Raw genomic sequence first — 14,912 nt, forward strand, 5'->3', positions numbered from 1 at the left:
AGAGACCCAGCCCCTCCGGCGGCCCGAGCCCTGCCCTCCCGCGGGGAGACGGCGGCGTCCCAGAGGACTCGCGACCGAGCCCAGTGGGTCGCTTGCCCGCGGGCCGTGCGCCATGGAGGCCTTCATCCGCTTCACCAACCAGACGCAGGGCCGGGACCGGCTCTTCAGGTGAGTCAGGTGCCCGCGGCGCCCAGCACTTCCCGTCCGCCGACCGGAGGACTTTGGGTGCAGCCCTCTCACCCCGAATTCGGTGGGGATGGCTCGGGAGCCCCCACCGCCGCGAGCCCGCCGCCTGTCACACGAGTCGGAGTCCCCTTCAGCAAACCTGGGGACAGTGGATTCCCAGCCCAGCGTGCTCCGACCAAGTGGGGTTTTTTGTTGTGGTTGTTTGTTTAAGTAATTTTGGGCCCCGGCCAGGTGTAGCTGTTAGTTGGAGCGTCCCCTAACCCGGGTTCGGTCCCCGGTGTGGGCGCCTGCAAGAGGCAACCGATGGATGTTTCTCTTCTCTCCAAAAATCAACGAAGGAGCCTGTCCTCGGTGAAAATAAATAAATAAATAAGCAAACACACTTTGGGTTGGCATTTGTGGCTAGGGAGCCAGCCTTCCAACAGCGCTTGACGTGCATACAGAGAGACAGAACCGAGTTGCGTCCTTCACGTTGCTTTGGTGCCCTGCCTGCCTCGGTGGGGGTTTTGTGACCCGAAAACGAAATGCAAAACAAAGTGCGGTGTGAGAGCCCAGCATAAACAGCAGGCACACCTATGCTGCATTAATACTACGTAGTTCATGATGTTCCTTTTGGTTGATTCTTGCTCAATAATTTTAAAAAATACGGTTTGATTTAGCAGCTTTTCCTCCTCCTCTGGGTGTAAAGTGCTCATGCAAACGGACCGGTGAGAATAGTGCCAGTAGCAAGACTTTAGGAAGCGACCCCGGGCCCAGTGACATTTTCAGTGGGTCTCGACCTGCCATATAGCCCCGTGGGGAGGCTGCTCAAACCACCCCCATTTCACAGAGGGAGAAGCTGAAGCAGAAGGTTTAAGCGGCAGAGCTGAGAGAGTTCCATGTTCACGGTTGGCTCCAGGGCCCACCCCCTTTAACTACCAAGCCAAGAGACCTTTCTCCTTAATATGAAAGATGTAAAAAAAATGTTGCATTATGTACAAGCTTCGTTCAGACAGGAGCCTCCGATTCCATCAGACCCAGGCTCTACCCTGCAAGGTTATCAGCGAGGCTGGTTAGTAAAACAAGTGTTAGGATCTGCTTACTCAGCAAGATCTGAAAGCTCTCGCGTGCATTGCCCAATCCCCTTGGAGAGCTGCGGCGCCTGTGAACAGACTGGCATTTGGGAAAGGAGGCCCTGTGTTGGGTCCTTTATTAGTCGGAACTGGGAGTGTGGCCAGCTTGAGCCCTGCAGCCGGCAGGCATGCTTTGGGTGGGTGGGTGGGTGGGTGGGATTATTTTTTACTTCATCCCCAATAACAAGTTCACCATTTGGGAAAATGTGCTACATTTTAATTGAGAGTGTAGGGGTTCAGAGCGAGTCACCCCAAGATGTGCCTTAGTGATATGTGGGTGATTTTGAGCTAAAGGCAGGCAGTGCTCTGCAGGCTCAAGAGGAATTTCTGTCCCATCCCTGTTAACTACCTGGAAGAATTTAAATTAGGGGCCTTGTGCTTAATAAGAGTTGTCACCAGAGCCCTGGCTGGTGTGGCTCAGTGGATTGAGCAATGGTCTGCAAACCAAAGTATCGCTGGTTCAATTCCTGGTCAGGGTACTTGCCTGGGTTATGGGCCAGGTCCCCAGTAGGGGGGCGTACAAGAGGCATCCGTGTATTGATATTTCTCTCCCTCTTTCTCCTTCTCTTCCTCTCTCTCTAAAAATAAATAAATAAAATCTTTTAAAAAAGAGTCATCAGCAATAACTTTTTATGACCCATAGGGCAGAGCAAACTTCTATTATTGACCATCTGTGCATCTCACTGTCCTTCCTGAGAACGCCCTTCCTCCCCTCTGAAGCCCCAAGCCGCCTTACCTCATCCTCAGCTCAGAGGGCCAAACATGCTTCAGTTTCCCTTTCTCTGTCTGAGCCTTTCATGTCTGTGGAGCTCCCGTGCGAACATATGCAATTAAATGTGGTTGCTGTTCCCTTGTTAAGCTGTCTCGTATAGATTTATTAGAGCAGCCCAAAGAACCTTGAGGGCAGAGGAAAGGGCCTTGCTCCCCACAAGAGTAATACTTACAGCGTGAAAGGATTCAAACGCAGCCACAGGGACAGCAGGGGACCGGCACCCGCTTTATAAATGCATTTAGATGTTCGTTCTGGGGATGTAAAATGTCTCATTCGTCCCTTTCCTGCTGCTCAGGCCTTGCTATCTGTAGTTGTGGCAATAATCACTTTTTTGGACATTCCGTGCTGTTAAACAGGAGTGAGTCTGCCTTTTATATAAAGTACTGGTTGGTTTGGAAAGACATCTAAACTGAGTTGTGGAACGGTGTGTATTTGGTCTTTACGAAATGTGAAGCAGTGTTTGAACCGCAGGCTTTTCTTTCGGCTGTAGTTTGTGTCTGCCTCCCATTGGCACTTGGTTAACTCCATGGGGAGGAGTTCATTTTAGAAACCGGCAAAATCATTCCGCACTTGAGAACATAAAGCCTATGCATCTTTGCTGACTTAGTATTCGGGGTTTCTGTGCCGTGTCCCCCCAGGGCAGTGCCCACTGCTCGGTGCCGGCAGCAGGCCCCCCCGGGGGCTGTCCTGTGCCAGTCGCCCAGCTCTGCTTCGCCACCTTCGTGTGCGTTTGCGTCCCGGGCTGTCCCCTTCGGCCCGTGGAGCACCTGCTCCGCAGAAGTTTGCTCTGCAGGAGCTGCTGGCGTGAGACGTTGTCTTAGAAACCCCACCTTCAGCACGACCCGCTGTTTCTCCTTCCCTTCCCTCATGAGCCCGTTTTATTTGGTTTGTAAGTCATTCTCCTCCTTTTTTTTTTTTTCCATTTCAGAGCCGCTCAGTACACATGCATGTTGCTTAGATATTTGTTAGAGCCTAAAGCTGGCAAAGAGGAGGTGGTCATGAAGCTCAAGACCCTGGAGTCTAGTGTGAGCACTGGCCGGAAATGTAAGTACCCTGCCTGCCCTCCGAGGGACAGCGGCTGCTGGCTTGGACCCTCGGACCCTGCAGTTCACCAAACACTTCCGGGGTCGTTCACCTCTGTTACTCAGCCAGGCTTGCCGACGAAGTCTACCACTCAGTCTGCCTGCGGGACGACCGGCCACAAGGGCCGAGTGTTTCGCTGCAGACTCCTCCCAAACCCCCCGGCTCTGTGCGCATGTGCTGCCCCAGCTCAGCTTCCGGTTGGTCACGGCCCGGGAACGTGCACCGTGTCCGTCCGCCTGTAGCTTGCGGAGCCACGGGGCGCCCTGGCCATCCCTGACCTGAGTTCCCGGCTGCTGGGGGCCGCGCTTTCTCTCCAGGGACAGAGCAGCTGCATCCTGGACCGCCCACCTCTCTCCTCCTCCTCTTGAGGGGTCGCTAGAGGAAATGGGCGGATGTGCGTTCTTAGACCAGTGGTGGCGCGGTTTGGGGTTGAAGCCGACAAGTGGAGTCAGTGTTTTGGGCCCGTTCAGTCCGCCGGCCCGGGAAGGGACCCTGGGGAACCCCGTGCTTCCAGGAGCGGTCTCGGGCCTGCCGCCCGGAGGTTTGAGGAGAGCCCGGTGTCGCCACCACAGGTTGATGGAGCGTAGCAGCAGGTGCTGACCGGTTACTGCTACAGGCTCAGTCCCGCGTCTGCGGGAGAGCCCGGATCACACGGTGTAAATGGTGAGGGTACACTTAGTGCAGACGTGTTAGCGGGGGAGGAAAGAAGGTGTTCCGGAGGAGGCGGACCTGCGGGCGTGGACTTGAGGAGGAAGGAGAGCCTTCTCGAAGGGTGGTTTCCTCTAGCGAAGGCTTCGGAGTGATCCAGCCTTTGTATTGGGGGATCAGCAGGAAAACTAGTTCAACCAGAGGAGACTTAAGTTGTCACCAGGGTGGGACGGGCAGGTGCCTTCCCCGGACGGCTTTGCAGACCAGGGACGGGCGTCCTCGGGTTTCTTGAGAGTCAGGAGGGAGCCCGAGGTCCTCCCATGGTCACTGGTCTCTGGAGTCTAGAACGGACCTCGGGGTCACTCAGTCGGCCAGTGCGAGAGCCAGAACCGGCTCCCAGGGTTGTTCAGTACATGTTTCATTTTCTGTTATTTTTTATAATAATAATTCCAAACATTCTTGTGAGACTGTATGTTTCCCGGGTGTAGCTGCCTCAGGGCATTTGCTGAGGCTGAGAGAGTCTGGTGAGGTGATCACCCCGTGTGCTCCGTCATGGTGGGGCTGTCGCTCATTCTGAGGGTGTGATCGGTGTGTAAATAGTTGGCATGTCCCTGACGAGCTGAATCACGGCTCGGATGAGGACATGCTTGCCATGGCTGATTGAGTTCGACCAGGAGTCACACGGGACAGTTTCATGAGTTGTTCCGTCCCTAAACCCTACCATCTTTCCTGCAGGAGGGAGTCAGAGGGGGTTTGCACCAGAGAAGTGGCAAATGGATAATGTGTGTGTGTTTAAAGCAATCTTGTGTGTGGAAAGTACAATAAATAAAATGTAAGGCACCAGACTCTCCAAAAAAAAAAAAAAAAAAAAGGCATCGAGTTTGTGTGGCCACAGTGCCCTTCTTCTACAGGTGTGTGCGTGGCAGTGGGCAGGTGGGGCGGCGCTCGCCCGAGAGGCACGTGGCTGAGCATGCCGTCGGCCGTGTTAATGCCGAGGGCTCACAGCCAAAGCGCCACTGTCTGTGTGCCTCCCGGGATTATCGTAGGTGGCCATGACACGCTGTAACGTCTTTGTCCTCTCCTGAGCGAGGACGGAGCCTCGAGTGACAGCCTGTTGCGAAAGAGACCGGCGCAGGGCGGGGGGGCATTCCTGATGCGGGGGCCCTGCCCGCCCTGCTGTGGCGCACTGCTCCAGTAACCGCCGCCCGCTGTGGGTTCCTCCTGCAGGGCTCAGACTGGGCAACGTGGTGCACGCCTTGCAGGCCGCTCAGCAGAGCATGCGCGCCTCGGACCTGGTGCCCCGCGTGTGCCTGACGCTCGCCCACCTCAACCGCGTGGTCTACTTCGTCTGCGACACCGTGCTCTGGGGGCGGAGCGTCGGGCTCGCCCCCGGCATCGACCAGGAGAAGTGGCGCCTGTGGGCGGCGCGGCACTACTGCTGCTCGCTCGTGCTGAGCCTGCTCAGGGACCTGTATGAGGTCTCCCTGCGGATGGAGCAGGCGGCGCAGGACCGGGCGGCGGGCGAGAAGTCGGCCTCCCAGGAGCCTCTGGGCTACAGCGTGGCCGACGAGGAGACGGAATGGCTGCAGTCCTTCCTCCTGCTCTTATTCCGCTCCCTGCGGAAGCACCCCCCGTTGCTGCTGGACACGGTGAAGAACCTCGGCGACATCCTGATCCCCTTGGACCAGCTGGGCATCTACAAGTCCAACCCCGGCGTCATTGGGCTGTGCGGGCTGGTGTCCTCCCTGGCGGGCGCCATCACCGTGGCCTGGCCGCACCTGAGGCTGAAGACCCCCTGAGGCCCGGCAGAGGAAAGGCTTAAATAGCTGTTTTTCCTCAGTCCACATCCTCTACCGGAACAGGTTAATTGTATCTAATTAAATTTCTAGACGAAACTGGCTCACGCATGTGTGAATGTGTTGTGGAAATGGAGAAGGGTTCAAAGGACGGCAGCCTGCACGGTGGGCAGCGGAGCCCCAAGACCCACCTTGCAGAGGAGGAAGGACTTGGGCGTAGACCACCTGGGTTGAAAGACCCCCGAGGTGACCCCATTGAGACTGCTGGCCAGGAGAGGCCCCCCCACCATCAGCCTGTCTGTGGGGTTTGGCCTCTGCCCAGCGGCCGGTCACGGTGACATCCATGGTGGGCCTTCCGTCCTCTCCAGGTTAGGGCAGTGGTGGGAGGTTTGGGGGACACACCTCTTCAAGGAGCTGTGGGAAGAACCTAGACCTGTGTGCCCCGGCACCTGCCTCCCTGTGCGTCTCTCTCCTTTTCATCGGTCCCTCCCCACCCCCGAGCTTCCACACTCACGAGCGGTGTGAAAGCCAGAGACGCTCCTAACCGATGTCCGAGCCAGCACACTCACCGCTGAGCGTGTTGCCCGAGGACTTGATCTTCAACAATGAATATTCCAGTGCCATGCTCACTTTTGGGGTGCACCGTGGTGGTGCGGCGGCGGCGGTAGTGGGGAGGGGGTGGTGGAGGGGGTGGCGGCCCCTGGGGCTGGGGAAGGAAGGAAGGTGCCTGTGTCCCTGAGGCTGCAGCAGACGGCTCGTCCCGGGGGCCCTGCACGCCCTCTCCCACGCTCCCCTCTCACCCACGTCCTGGCCTCGCCCCCACCACAGTGGTCAGGAACCGGCCCTGGCAGCAGAGCGTTCGGGCACGGAGCCCGGCGCTCTGTCTGGCCCGCAGCCACTGCTCCAGAGGCGGGGGCTGCCCTCTGGCCCAGGTTCACTCTCCAGACACGCCCCGTGGGTCACGTGTCCTGGACCTCAGAGCCGGGGCAGAGGCCACCCCTTCAGACACCCCCCTCCCTCTCCATCACCGCCTCACGTTTGGGAGTCCAGGCGGGAGCCATGCGCACCAAATGTGTCCGGTACCATCATGCTTCCTTGGGAGGCTCCCTGCCGGACTCTCTCCCCTTCCCGGCCTCGAGCCTCCTACGTTCCTGGGTCCTGGACGCAGAACGGACTCCCGGGGGCCGGGCGTCAAACTGCTCCCCCACCTGCCTCTGCCTCTTTCTGCACATCCCGCAGCTTGCAGCTTAGAGTGGATGGGAGACAGAGCTGCCCCCACACCGGGGCAGGAAGTTCGTTCTGCTGCCGTCCACCTTCGTTAAAAGGCCCCCCTCAGACACCCGAGAACTGTGGCTGTCCCGTGCCCCCACCCCCCGAGCCTGGAGCCCGGGGCTGTACCTGAGCCGTCGCTAAGGAGGGGTGTGAGGCGACAGTCCGCCACAGGCTCCTGGTCCGTGTGCACGTTCCCAGACCAGACAGAGTCCAGGCGGCTCTGCAGCTGCGTGTCCTGTCCTGGTGGCGCTCCAGAAACCCTGAGATCTGGGCATTCCCAGGGTTCACAATCGCTCCCTCGAAGGCCCGACTCGGGGAGTCGGCCCCAGCTCCGGCTCCCGTCGGCAGGAGCACAGTCTCCCTGCACGGCCTGAGCGGGGCTCGATCTCACCCTTCAGAGCTTCTCTCCCGGTCGTGAGTCCGGAGGGCCGGGGCGGAAACCGGCTCCACAGGACCCGTGGGGAAGAGAAGCCAAAGATTACGGAGTGGAGTGTCAGAGCTTTCGAGTTTAGCGCCGCAGAGCCCGACACCTTGTCTCCGGGAAACAGGTGCTTGAGGGGACATGGCACAGAACTGCGGGGCGGGGGGGGGGGGGGGGGGTCACTGCCCCGAGGCCGGAGCCCCTTCCACCTCCCTCCTAGTTGGCTGAGTCTCACGGAACCTGGGCCGTGCCCCAGGGACCCTGGGTCAGGTAACCATGGCAACCCAGCCACCAGGCTGGCTTCCTCCTCTCCGCCCTCCCCCTGCAGGGAGGCGTCAGCCGAGTTGCCCAAGACGCCTCGCAGGGGGGACTGCCGCCGCCTCTGTCAGAGCCACACTCCGCAGCTGGGCTCTGGGACGGAGGCGCCTCGGCCAGAGTGAGTGCGGGTCCCCGGCCACCTGCCCGACCCGTCTTACCTGGCTGGCTGCTGAGAGATCAGGGAAAGACCCCCAGGGGGGAGGGGGGCAGGGTCTCCCAGGGATCTCCCCGCAGAGGCCTGCGCGGTGGGTGGGTGGGCGAGAGGCTAGGGTCCAGGGTCCGGGGCCACTAGCTTTCCCAGATGGCTGCCGGGACCGCAGGGCTTTCCCGGTGACCGCCTTCCCGCCCGGCCGAGCGTGGAGCAGGGCCCGGCACATATGCCTGCTTAGAAAGGGAGGGTGGAATGCAGAACTTTTTCATTAAAAAGAAAAAAAAAAAAGACTACGCCCAAAACCTACCCTAGCCTGTTTCGGCCGCTGGTCTGAAGAGCCCCTGAACTTCAGCTAAAACCTCTAAACTCCTAAAGCGACCTTCGAGTTCTGCTCCGCGCCCCGGACCCTTGTAAGGAGCGCCCGTGGGGACAGGCCGGCTGCGGGCGCCGCATCCCTGTGGGGCTCCAAGGCCCGGCTGCTGGGCTGCGACTCGCCCTCCGACCCCCATGCCTCCTGCTGGGGCTCCGAGCTCCCCTCCCGGGCAGCCTGGGCCCCGAGGGGGCCGTGAGAGATGCAGGGCATGGGGGGCAACCCTGGGGGTCTGGCGCGGAGGGTTTGCCGACCGACCTGGATGCTCTGCTTTGCAGCGTGACGAGCGGCGATGGCAGTCAACAAGGGCCCGACCTTGCTGGACGGAGACCACCCGGTGAGTGACCGGGGCTTCGGTGGGGGCGAGGGGAGGGCGCCGGGGCGGGAAGAAGCCGAGGGAGGAGGCTTGGGGGCCTCAGAGCAGGAGGCGCTGAAGCTCAGGGAGCGCTGCGTCTGGCAGGGCTCCGTTAGAGGCCCCGGGGGGACAGAGGTGCTTGTGGAAAGCTAAGGACTTTGGGGAGAAGGGGCAGACATGCTGGCTGGGGGGGAGAGGAGACGAGACCTGGGACAGAAGCCTGTGCCCTGTCCCCCTGCCCCCCCCCCCCACCGTGCATGTCCACTCAGGGCCAGGGCGCAGCCTGTGCTGCTGTGTGTGGGAAGGGGCTGGGGGCAGCGTGTTCGGTGTTGGGGGTCGAGCCTGGGCTGCGAGGCGCCTGGTGGGGGGTCGGGGCGGGGCTCACCAGTGGGCTGACCTCACCAGAGGGCTCCGGGGCCCTGGGGGCGCCTCCCCGGGGGGCAGGTGAGGGCACGGGGCCGTGTGAACACCCCCGTCCCCCCACCCCCATGCCAGGAGCAGGAGAACGTGCTGCAGCGGGTGCTGCAGCTGCCCGTGGTCAGCGGCACGTGCGAGTGCGTGCAGAAGACCTACGCCAGCACCAAGGAAGCCCACCCGCTGGTGGCCTCCGTGTGCAGCGCCTACGAGAAGGGTGTGCAGGGCGCCAGCAGCCTGGCCGCCTGGAGCATGGAGCCGGTGGTCCGCCGGCTGTCCACCCAGTGTGAGTCCCCGAGGCCCTCTGTCCGGTCACCTGACAGAGGCTTGTCTGTCTGCCCCCGTGTCTGTCCGACTCGTCCCCTAGTCTTCTCAGCTACAGCTGCAGGCGCCACGGCTCTGCGGGTGCAGATGTGGGCACAGACTCGTCCCTCCCCTCTCCAGATGCCCAGTGGGCATTCCCCTCGGGTGACAGTGATGGGCCGGAGAGCAGGCAGGAGGGGCAGGCAGAGCTGTGCGGGCAGCAGTGGCAGAGAGGCCGCGGCAGACCGGACACCTGCCGCAGCTCCCGGTCCAGCAGCAGGAACTCACAGGGGCCCTCGGAGGCAGGGCCAGCGGCCGCAGGGCCGGCCTGCGGGGCTGTGGGCAGTGGAGGGCCAGGGGAGGCCTCTGGACCCAGCAGCTGATGTGCCAGCTCGTGACAGGCGGGGGCAGCACCCTTCGTCCATGCCTGACAGTGAGGGACCGGGGGCTCAGGCAGCTTATGGCCGGCCAGAAGCCGCTCCTGGCTGTGGGCGGGGCTGCCCCACTCCCCAGCTCCCACACGGGGGCAGAAGCCGGCCTGTCTCCAGGTGTCACAGCAAAGGGGCCAGAGATGGCGGAGGGCCACAGGCCCCGTGAGGCTCTGGAGAGAGCAGGGCTGGGGGTGAGGCCCCGGGCCCTTCCTTGGCACAGAGGCCACGGCTGGGCCCTCCTGGCGCGGGGCGGCTCACCGAGGCATGGCCCTTTGCTTCAGTCATAGCTGCCAACGAGCTGGCCTGCCGGGGCCTGGACCACCTGGAGGAGAGGATCCCCGCCCTGCAGTACCCCCCTGAAAAGGTGAGCCCTTCCCTCCTTGCCCTGGGTGCCCCCCACTGCCTCGAGGGCTGGGGTGCGGCGAGCTGCGGATTCTATGATGGGGCCTCCTGCCCCTGCGGGCAGCGCCCTCGAGGGCCGGTGGCGCTGCCTGCCCCAGAGGCCACTTGGCGTGCGTCCCCCTCCCCCCAGGGAGCCAAACGGAGGCAGGCTTCCTGGCACCGGCAGGCGCAAGGAGGGGTCCCCCATTCCTGACCCTCCTCTCCCCGAGACGCCCCGTGGGCCTGTGCCGGACCGAGTGGTGACTGTAGCCACCTAAGGTCACGGGTCACACGGGCCCCAGGCTGGCGGTCCCATGTCCTCACGGTCCAACCCTTTGGACCACAAGGCTGGAGGGACCCTCCCCCTGGGTGCAGGGTCCTGGGGGGTCTGCTGTGGGCTCAGCTGCGCCAGGGGCCTTGGGGCGCCGGTCTCTGAGCTCGTCTGCCCACCACAGGGGTGTGGTCCCACCCGTGCCGGGTGTGGGGCTTCTAGAGCGGTCTCCCGTGACAAAGATCCGTGCCCGGGACCTCTAAGCGAGCCCGGCCCTCCTCCCCACGCCCCCCAGATCGCGTCCGAGCTGAAGGACACCATCTCCACCCGCCTCCGCAGCGCCCGCAACAGCATCAGCATGCCCATCACCAGCACCTCGGACAAGGTCCTGGGGGCCGCCCTGGCCGGCTGTGAGCTCGCCTGGGGGGTGGCCAAAGGCACTGCCGAGTACGCCGCCGGCACCCGCGCCGGCCGCCTGGCCTCGGGAGGGGCCGACCTGGCCCTGAGCGGCGTGGAGAAGGTGGTCGAGTGCCTCCTCCCTCCAGCCACGGACGAGTCAGGTACCTGCCGGGAGGGGCCGGCAGGCCCACCGTGGGGGGTGGGGGCCCCCCCCATGCTGCCTGGGAATCGGTGGAGCCAGCAGGGGCGGCCACTGGGAGGGGGAAGGGAGCAGCCCACATCGCCAGGGAGCCCAGCAGAGCTGGGAGAGCTGGGGCAGCAGCTCCTCTGACCACCCTCGCCCGTCTGGCCCCCGCCCCCTCCAGCGCCCGCTCCAGGCCGCCAGCACCCCCACGCGCCTCCCAAGACCAAGCCAAGCCTCGTGAGCAGGGTGGGGGCCCTGGCCAACACCCTGTCCCGGCACACCTTCCAGACCACAGCCCAGGTGCTGAAGCAGGGCCACGCCCTGGCCATGTGGGTCCCCGGCGTGTCGCCCCTGGTGAGTGTCCGCCCTGAGCTCTGACCGGCCCCGGCCTGGGCTGGACTTTGGGTCTCAGGACGAGGGGTCTTGAAGGGGCCGAGGGCCAGTACTCGAGGCCGCAGGGGAAGAGCAAGGCCAGCCCACCGCCGTTTCTGTCTCCCGTGCTCCCACCGGTCCCATCCCCCTTCATCCCCCCAGCTGGTGCTCTTGCTCTGGGCCCTCCCGCCTGGGGGGGAGCAGAGACCCCCGGCTGCTGTCCCACACCAGGGAGTGTCGTCAGTGACAGCCAAGGCTCGGAGACAGCCCCAGCTGGGCAGTGTCCCCGTGTGACCCCAGGTGTCTGATTTCCCTCCCGGGGGCTTCTGATTTGCCATCTGCTGCCCCAAAGGCGCAGCTGCCCTTCCCCAGCCCGGGGAGGGCCAACTCCCCCCCCCCCACCCTGTCCCTCTGCGCGTGTGAGCGGCTGAGGCCAGAGACGGACACAAACACAGGTTCAAAGCACAGAGGTCAGCGCACACTTTTCAGCCATCACCTGGGGGACCCTTTCAAAAGCCTCGTTGGCCCGGCCTATTCACCCAGGCTAATGTTTGCTGTGAACCTACTGTGTGCTGGTTCCCCTGGCTCCAATAGAAAGGCAGGAGTGGCCATTCCCGTGTCCCCTACACCGGGGGCCGCTAACCAGGGGGCCTGCTGGCTTCCCCCGCGGACACCCTGGCCCGCCCGAGGGTTTCCCTCTCAAGGATGTGCCAGGACCCGGCTCAGGTGCACACACATGCCCAGTGACCAGCAGAAACGGGAGCCATGGTCCCCCAGACGGCTGTGGGAAGTGCTCCCTCGGCTTGCTTTCTCCTGAGCCGAGAGCAGCGAGAACCTGGACTCCCAGCGCCAGTAGGGGCGGGGTGTCACCCAGGAAAGAGGGAGGGGTGCCTCACGGTGTCGTGTTGAGCTAGAGAAGCCCTTCACGACAACACACTCCGTGTTGCAGTCCATTCGTGTGAAGTCGAGAAATAGGCAGAACCAGTGAGAGAGGTCAGGATGCGGTGTCCAGCAGGGGGTGCTGACCAGGCAGGGGGCACAGGGAGTCTCCTGGGCGGCCGAACGTGGTCCCCACCGCGACCTGTGCTGGTCACCCAGGTGCGCGCTGAGAACGGTCCCCGGCGCTGTCCGCTAAAGACGTGGGCACTCACCACGCGGTGACCAGTCGTAAGAGCAGTCCGCTGGGGCTGGGCCCCGTGCCCTTCCCCACCCTGCCCCCCACCCCAGGGCGAGGGACTTCAGCTGTGGGGGCTGAAGCCAGGGACCCCCCCATCTGCTCCCCCAGAGCAGCCTGGCCCAGTGGGGCGCGTCGGCGGCCATGCAGGTGGTGTCCCGGCGGCGCAGCGAGGTGCGGGTGCCCTGGCTGCACAGCCTGGCCGCCGCCCAGGACGAGGACCACGAGGACCAGACGGACAGTGAGGGGGAGGACAGCAAGGAGGAGGAGGAGGATGAAGAGGAGGAGGTCGAGGAGAAGCTCAGTGAGGTGAGAGCAGAGCCAAGGGGGCACAGGAGCCCCCAGGCCCCGCGGCCCGAGGAGGGGCAAGAGGCAGAGGCCCCGGGGTGAGGCCTGCAGTGCAGCGGGCAGACCCTCCACGCCCGCCCGCCGGCCCCACGGCAGCCCCGGAGGAGACAGAGTCGGGGCAGAGGCTTGTGCACGCGTGCAGAGAGGGCACGCAGCCTGCTGAGGCCACAGGCGGGTGGCAGGGCCAGGGTCCACGTTCTCCCCCTGCCCGGGCCTGGGGGTGGCGCGGAGGGGAAGGGCCCGGGAGCTGCTGTGGGAGGGGCTGACCGGCTCTCCTCCCCAGGTGGCAGCCCCGCCCGGGCCGCGGGGCCTCCTGGGCAGCGTGGCGCAGGCCCTGCACAAGGCCTTCCGGGGCACCGTCGCCGTCGTGACCTGGGCGCCTGCCACGGTGCTGGGCACTGCGGGGCGGGTGCTGGGCCTCTCACCAGCCCGGGCTGCCGCCCCGACCAAGGGGCGGGCCATGTCCCTGTCGGACGCCCTGAAGGGGGTGACAGACAACGTGGTGGACACGGTGGTGCACTACGTGCCGGTGAGTTCCGGCCCCCGCCCCTGAGGGGCCGCAGCACCCCAAGATGTCTGCCAGGGGGCTCGGCAGCCAGCTGGTCCACCTCGGGCCCGAAACAGAACCTCGCAGGGACATCCTGACCCGGGCGGGGGCCGTGTGTGGGCCGTGCCAAGCCTAAAACTGGATGGGCCCCAGGATGGGGCAGGGAGGCTACTGAGCTGCCACTGAAAGACCCCCGGGGGTCCAGCCACTTCGTCACAGGGCCTGCCTTGCTGTGGGGGTCTGGGCCATGGAGACCCGCAGAGCAGGCAGGGCGCAGCTGTCTCCCCTCAGCATCCCATCCAGCTGTACCAGAAGCCCCTGTGGCACCACCCAGCCTGTGCCCCCCTGACGGCTGCTCCGGGGAGGCGGGACCGGAGGTGGTGGGTGGGAGGCGCAAGGTGAGACCCACCCGGTCCTGATGGGGCTGCCGGGTCCTCAGCTCCCCAGGCTGTCGCTGATGGAGCCCGAGAGCGAGTTCCGGGACATCGACAACCCGCCGGATGAGACCGAGCGCAGGGCGTCTGTGGCGCGATCAGCCAGCCCGGAGCCCATGGCGCGCCCGGCGCAGCACCGAGGCAGCCTGCGCAGCGCGAGGGTGCAGAGCCTGGAGGACAGAGCGGACCCACCTGCCGCATCGCGCCCGGCCTTCCCGGCCGCGCCCCGGGAGAAGCCTGCGCGCAGGGTCAGCGACAGCTTCTTCCGGCCCAGCGTCATGGAGCCCATCCTGAGCCGCGCGCAGTACAACCAGCTGCGCAAGAAGAGCTAAGCGCCCCTCCGCCGCGCCCAAGGAGCCAGGGCCGTGTGCGTCCACGGCAGCGTGGACGTCTTCAAAGTAGTCCCCCGGGGGCCCTGCGCCGCGGCACACGTGGTCTTGTCTTCGCGCATCTCTGGGGGCCTTAGCCTGCGGCCAATTTCAAAGAAAAATCTGAGCAGCAAAGTGCTTTGATTCTGCCTCGTTTGTTTTACTAAAAGGTTCCTTGCTTAATTTAACGTCTCCCTTCTTTCTTCAAACTGTGGCCAGACACCATGGGGCTGGGTCCCAGGTTTCGGTCCGTCCTCTGCAGACAAACAGCTGCCTCCCCTGAGCCGTTTGTCACTAACCTGAAAGGCCACCCGAGCGAGTGCTGGACACGCTGTCAGGCTCCGAGGCTCCCGAGTGTGCAGCCGCTCGGCGGCGACTCTGAAGGAATCTGAGACGGGTGTTTCTGTGACGTGCCCCGCGGCTCCACAGGCTGGGTCTCCGTGTTCACAGCGCCACCTTCTGGCTCCGGGCGTGTCCCTTTGAACCCTTCACCCTGTCCCTCCCCTGTGGAATGCTGGTGTCCCTGGTGGGGGGGGGGGGGGGCAGGGATGGCGGTGGGGACCCTTCCCCGAAGACAGTCTGTACTATTGCAGGGGCGTCCGACTTTGGGGCGTCTCTGGGTACACTGGAAGGAGGAGAGTTGTCTTGGGCCACATATTAAATACATTGCGACACATAATCACCAAGCAATCTCGTCACGTTTTAGGTAGATTTGTGAGTTTGTGCGGGGCCGCATTCACAGCCATCCTGGGCTGCCTGCAGCCCGAGGGCCGCAGGTTGGATACCCCTGTTTTAGAGCAGC

At 63.6% G+C, this 14,912-nt stretch overlaps 2 protein-coding genes across 4 annotated transcripts; both read left to right on the forward strand.

Annotated features, from left to right (window-relative positions):
- The first annotated feature begins 38 nt into the window (after nucleotides 1-38).
- Nucleotides 39-5,609, forward strand: PEX11A (peroxisomal biogenesis factor 11 alpha). Of its 2 annotated transcripts, XM_028502367.2 has the most exons (3): nucleotides 39-168; nucleotides 2,999-3,114; nucleotides 5,029-5,609. In XM_028502367.2, the coding sequence occupies exons 1-3, from the start codon at nucleotides 113-115 to the stop codon at nucleotides 5,598-5,600; spliced, it is 744 nt and encodes a 247-aa protein (XP_028358168.1). In that variant the 5' UTR covers nucleotides 39-112; the 3' UTR covers nucleotides 5,601-5,609. The 2 variants fall into 2 exon arrangements, with proteins under 2 accessions (XP_028358168.1, XP_028358169.1); XM_028502368.2 differs by lacking the exon at nucleotides 2,999-3,114 and having other exon boundaries at nucleotides 49-168.
- A 2,001-nt stretch (nucleotides 5,610-7,610) lies between these two features.
- PLIN1 (perilipin 1) lies at nucleotides 7,611-14,293 on the forward strand. Of its 2 annotated transcripts, none has more exons than XM_028502339.2 (9): nucleotides 7,611-7,726; nucleotides 8,408-8,466; nucleotides 8,980-9,184; nucleotides 9,914-9,996; nucleotides 10,580-10,844; nucleotides 11,049-11,221; nucleotides 12,525-12,722; nucleotides 13,045-13,290; nucleotides 13,748-14,293. In XM_028502339.2, exons 2-9 carry the CDS (start codon nucleotides 8,422-8,424, stop codon nucleotides 14,072-14,074), a joined length of 1,542 nt encoding a protein of 513 aa, XP_028358140.1. In that variant the 5' UTR covers nucleotides 7,611-7,726; nucleotides 8,408-8,421; the 3' UTR covers nucleotides 14,075-14,293. The 2 variants fall into 2 exon arrangements, with proteins under 2 accessions (XP_028358140.1, XP_035868238.1); XM_036012345.1 differs by having other exon boundaries at nucleotides 7,622-7,633.
- Nucleotides 14,294-14,912: the final 619 nt, after the last annotated feature.

This window comes from Phyllostomus discolor, chromosome 12 (assembly GCF_004126475.2).
Source record: "Phyllostomus discolor isolate MPI-MPIP mPhyDis1 chromosome 12, mPhyDis1.pri.v3, whole genome shotgun sequence".
Lineage (NCBI taxonomy): Eukaryota > Metazoa > Chordata > Mammalia > Chiroptera > Phyllostomidae > Phyllostomus > Phyllostomus discolor.

Bases quoted from the DNA above. Each gene is read 5' to 3' on its own strand.
- PEX11A (XM_028502367.2), top strand. From the start codon at position 113: ATGGAGGCCTTCATCCGCTTCACCAACCAGACGCAGGGCCGGGACCGG. The intron at 169-2,998 runs GTGAGTCAGGTG...TTTCCATTTCAG, and splicing joins GGCCGGGACCGGCTCTTCAG to AGCCGCTCAGTACACATGCA. The intron at 3,115-5,028 runs GTAAGTACCCTG...TTCCTCCTGCAG, and splicing joins TGTGAGCACTGGCCGGAAAT to GGCTCAGACTGGGCAACGTG.
- PLIN1 (XM_028502339.2), top strand. From the start codon at position 8,422: ATGGCAGTCAACAAGGGCCCGACCTTGCTGGACGGAGACCACCCG. The intron at 9,185-9,913 runs GTGAGTCCCCGA...CCTTTGCTTCAG, and splicing joins CCGCCGGCTGTCCACCCAGT to TCATAGCTGCCAACGAGCTG. The intron at 10,845-11,048 runs GTACCTGCCGGG...CGCCCCCTCCAG, and splicing joins TCCAGCCACGGACGAGTCAG to CGCCCGCTCCAGGCCGCCAG.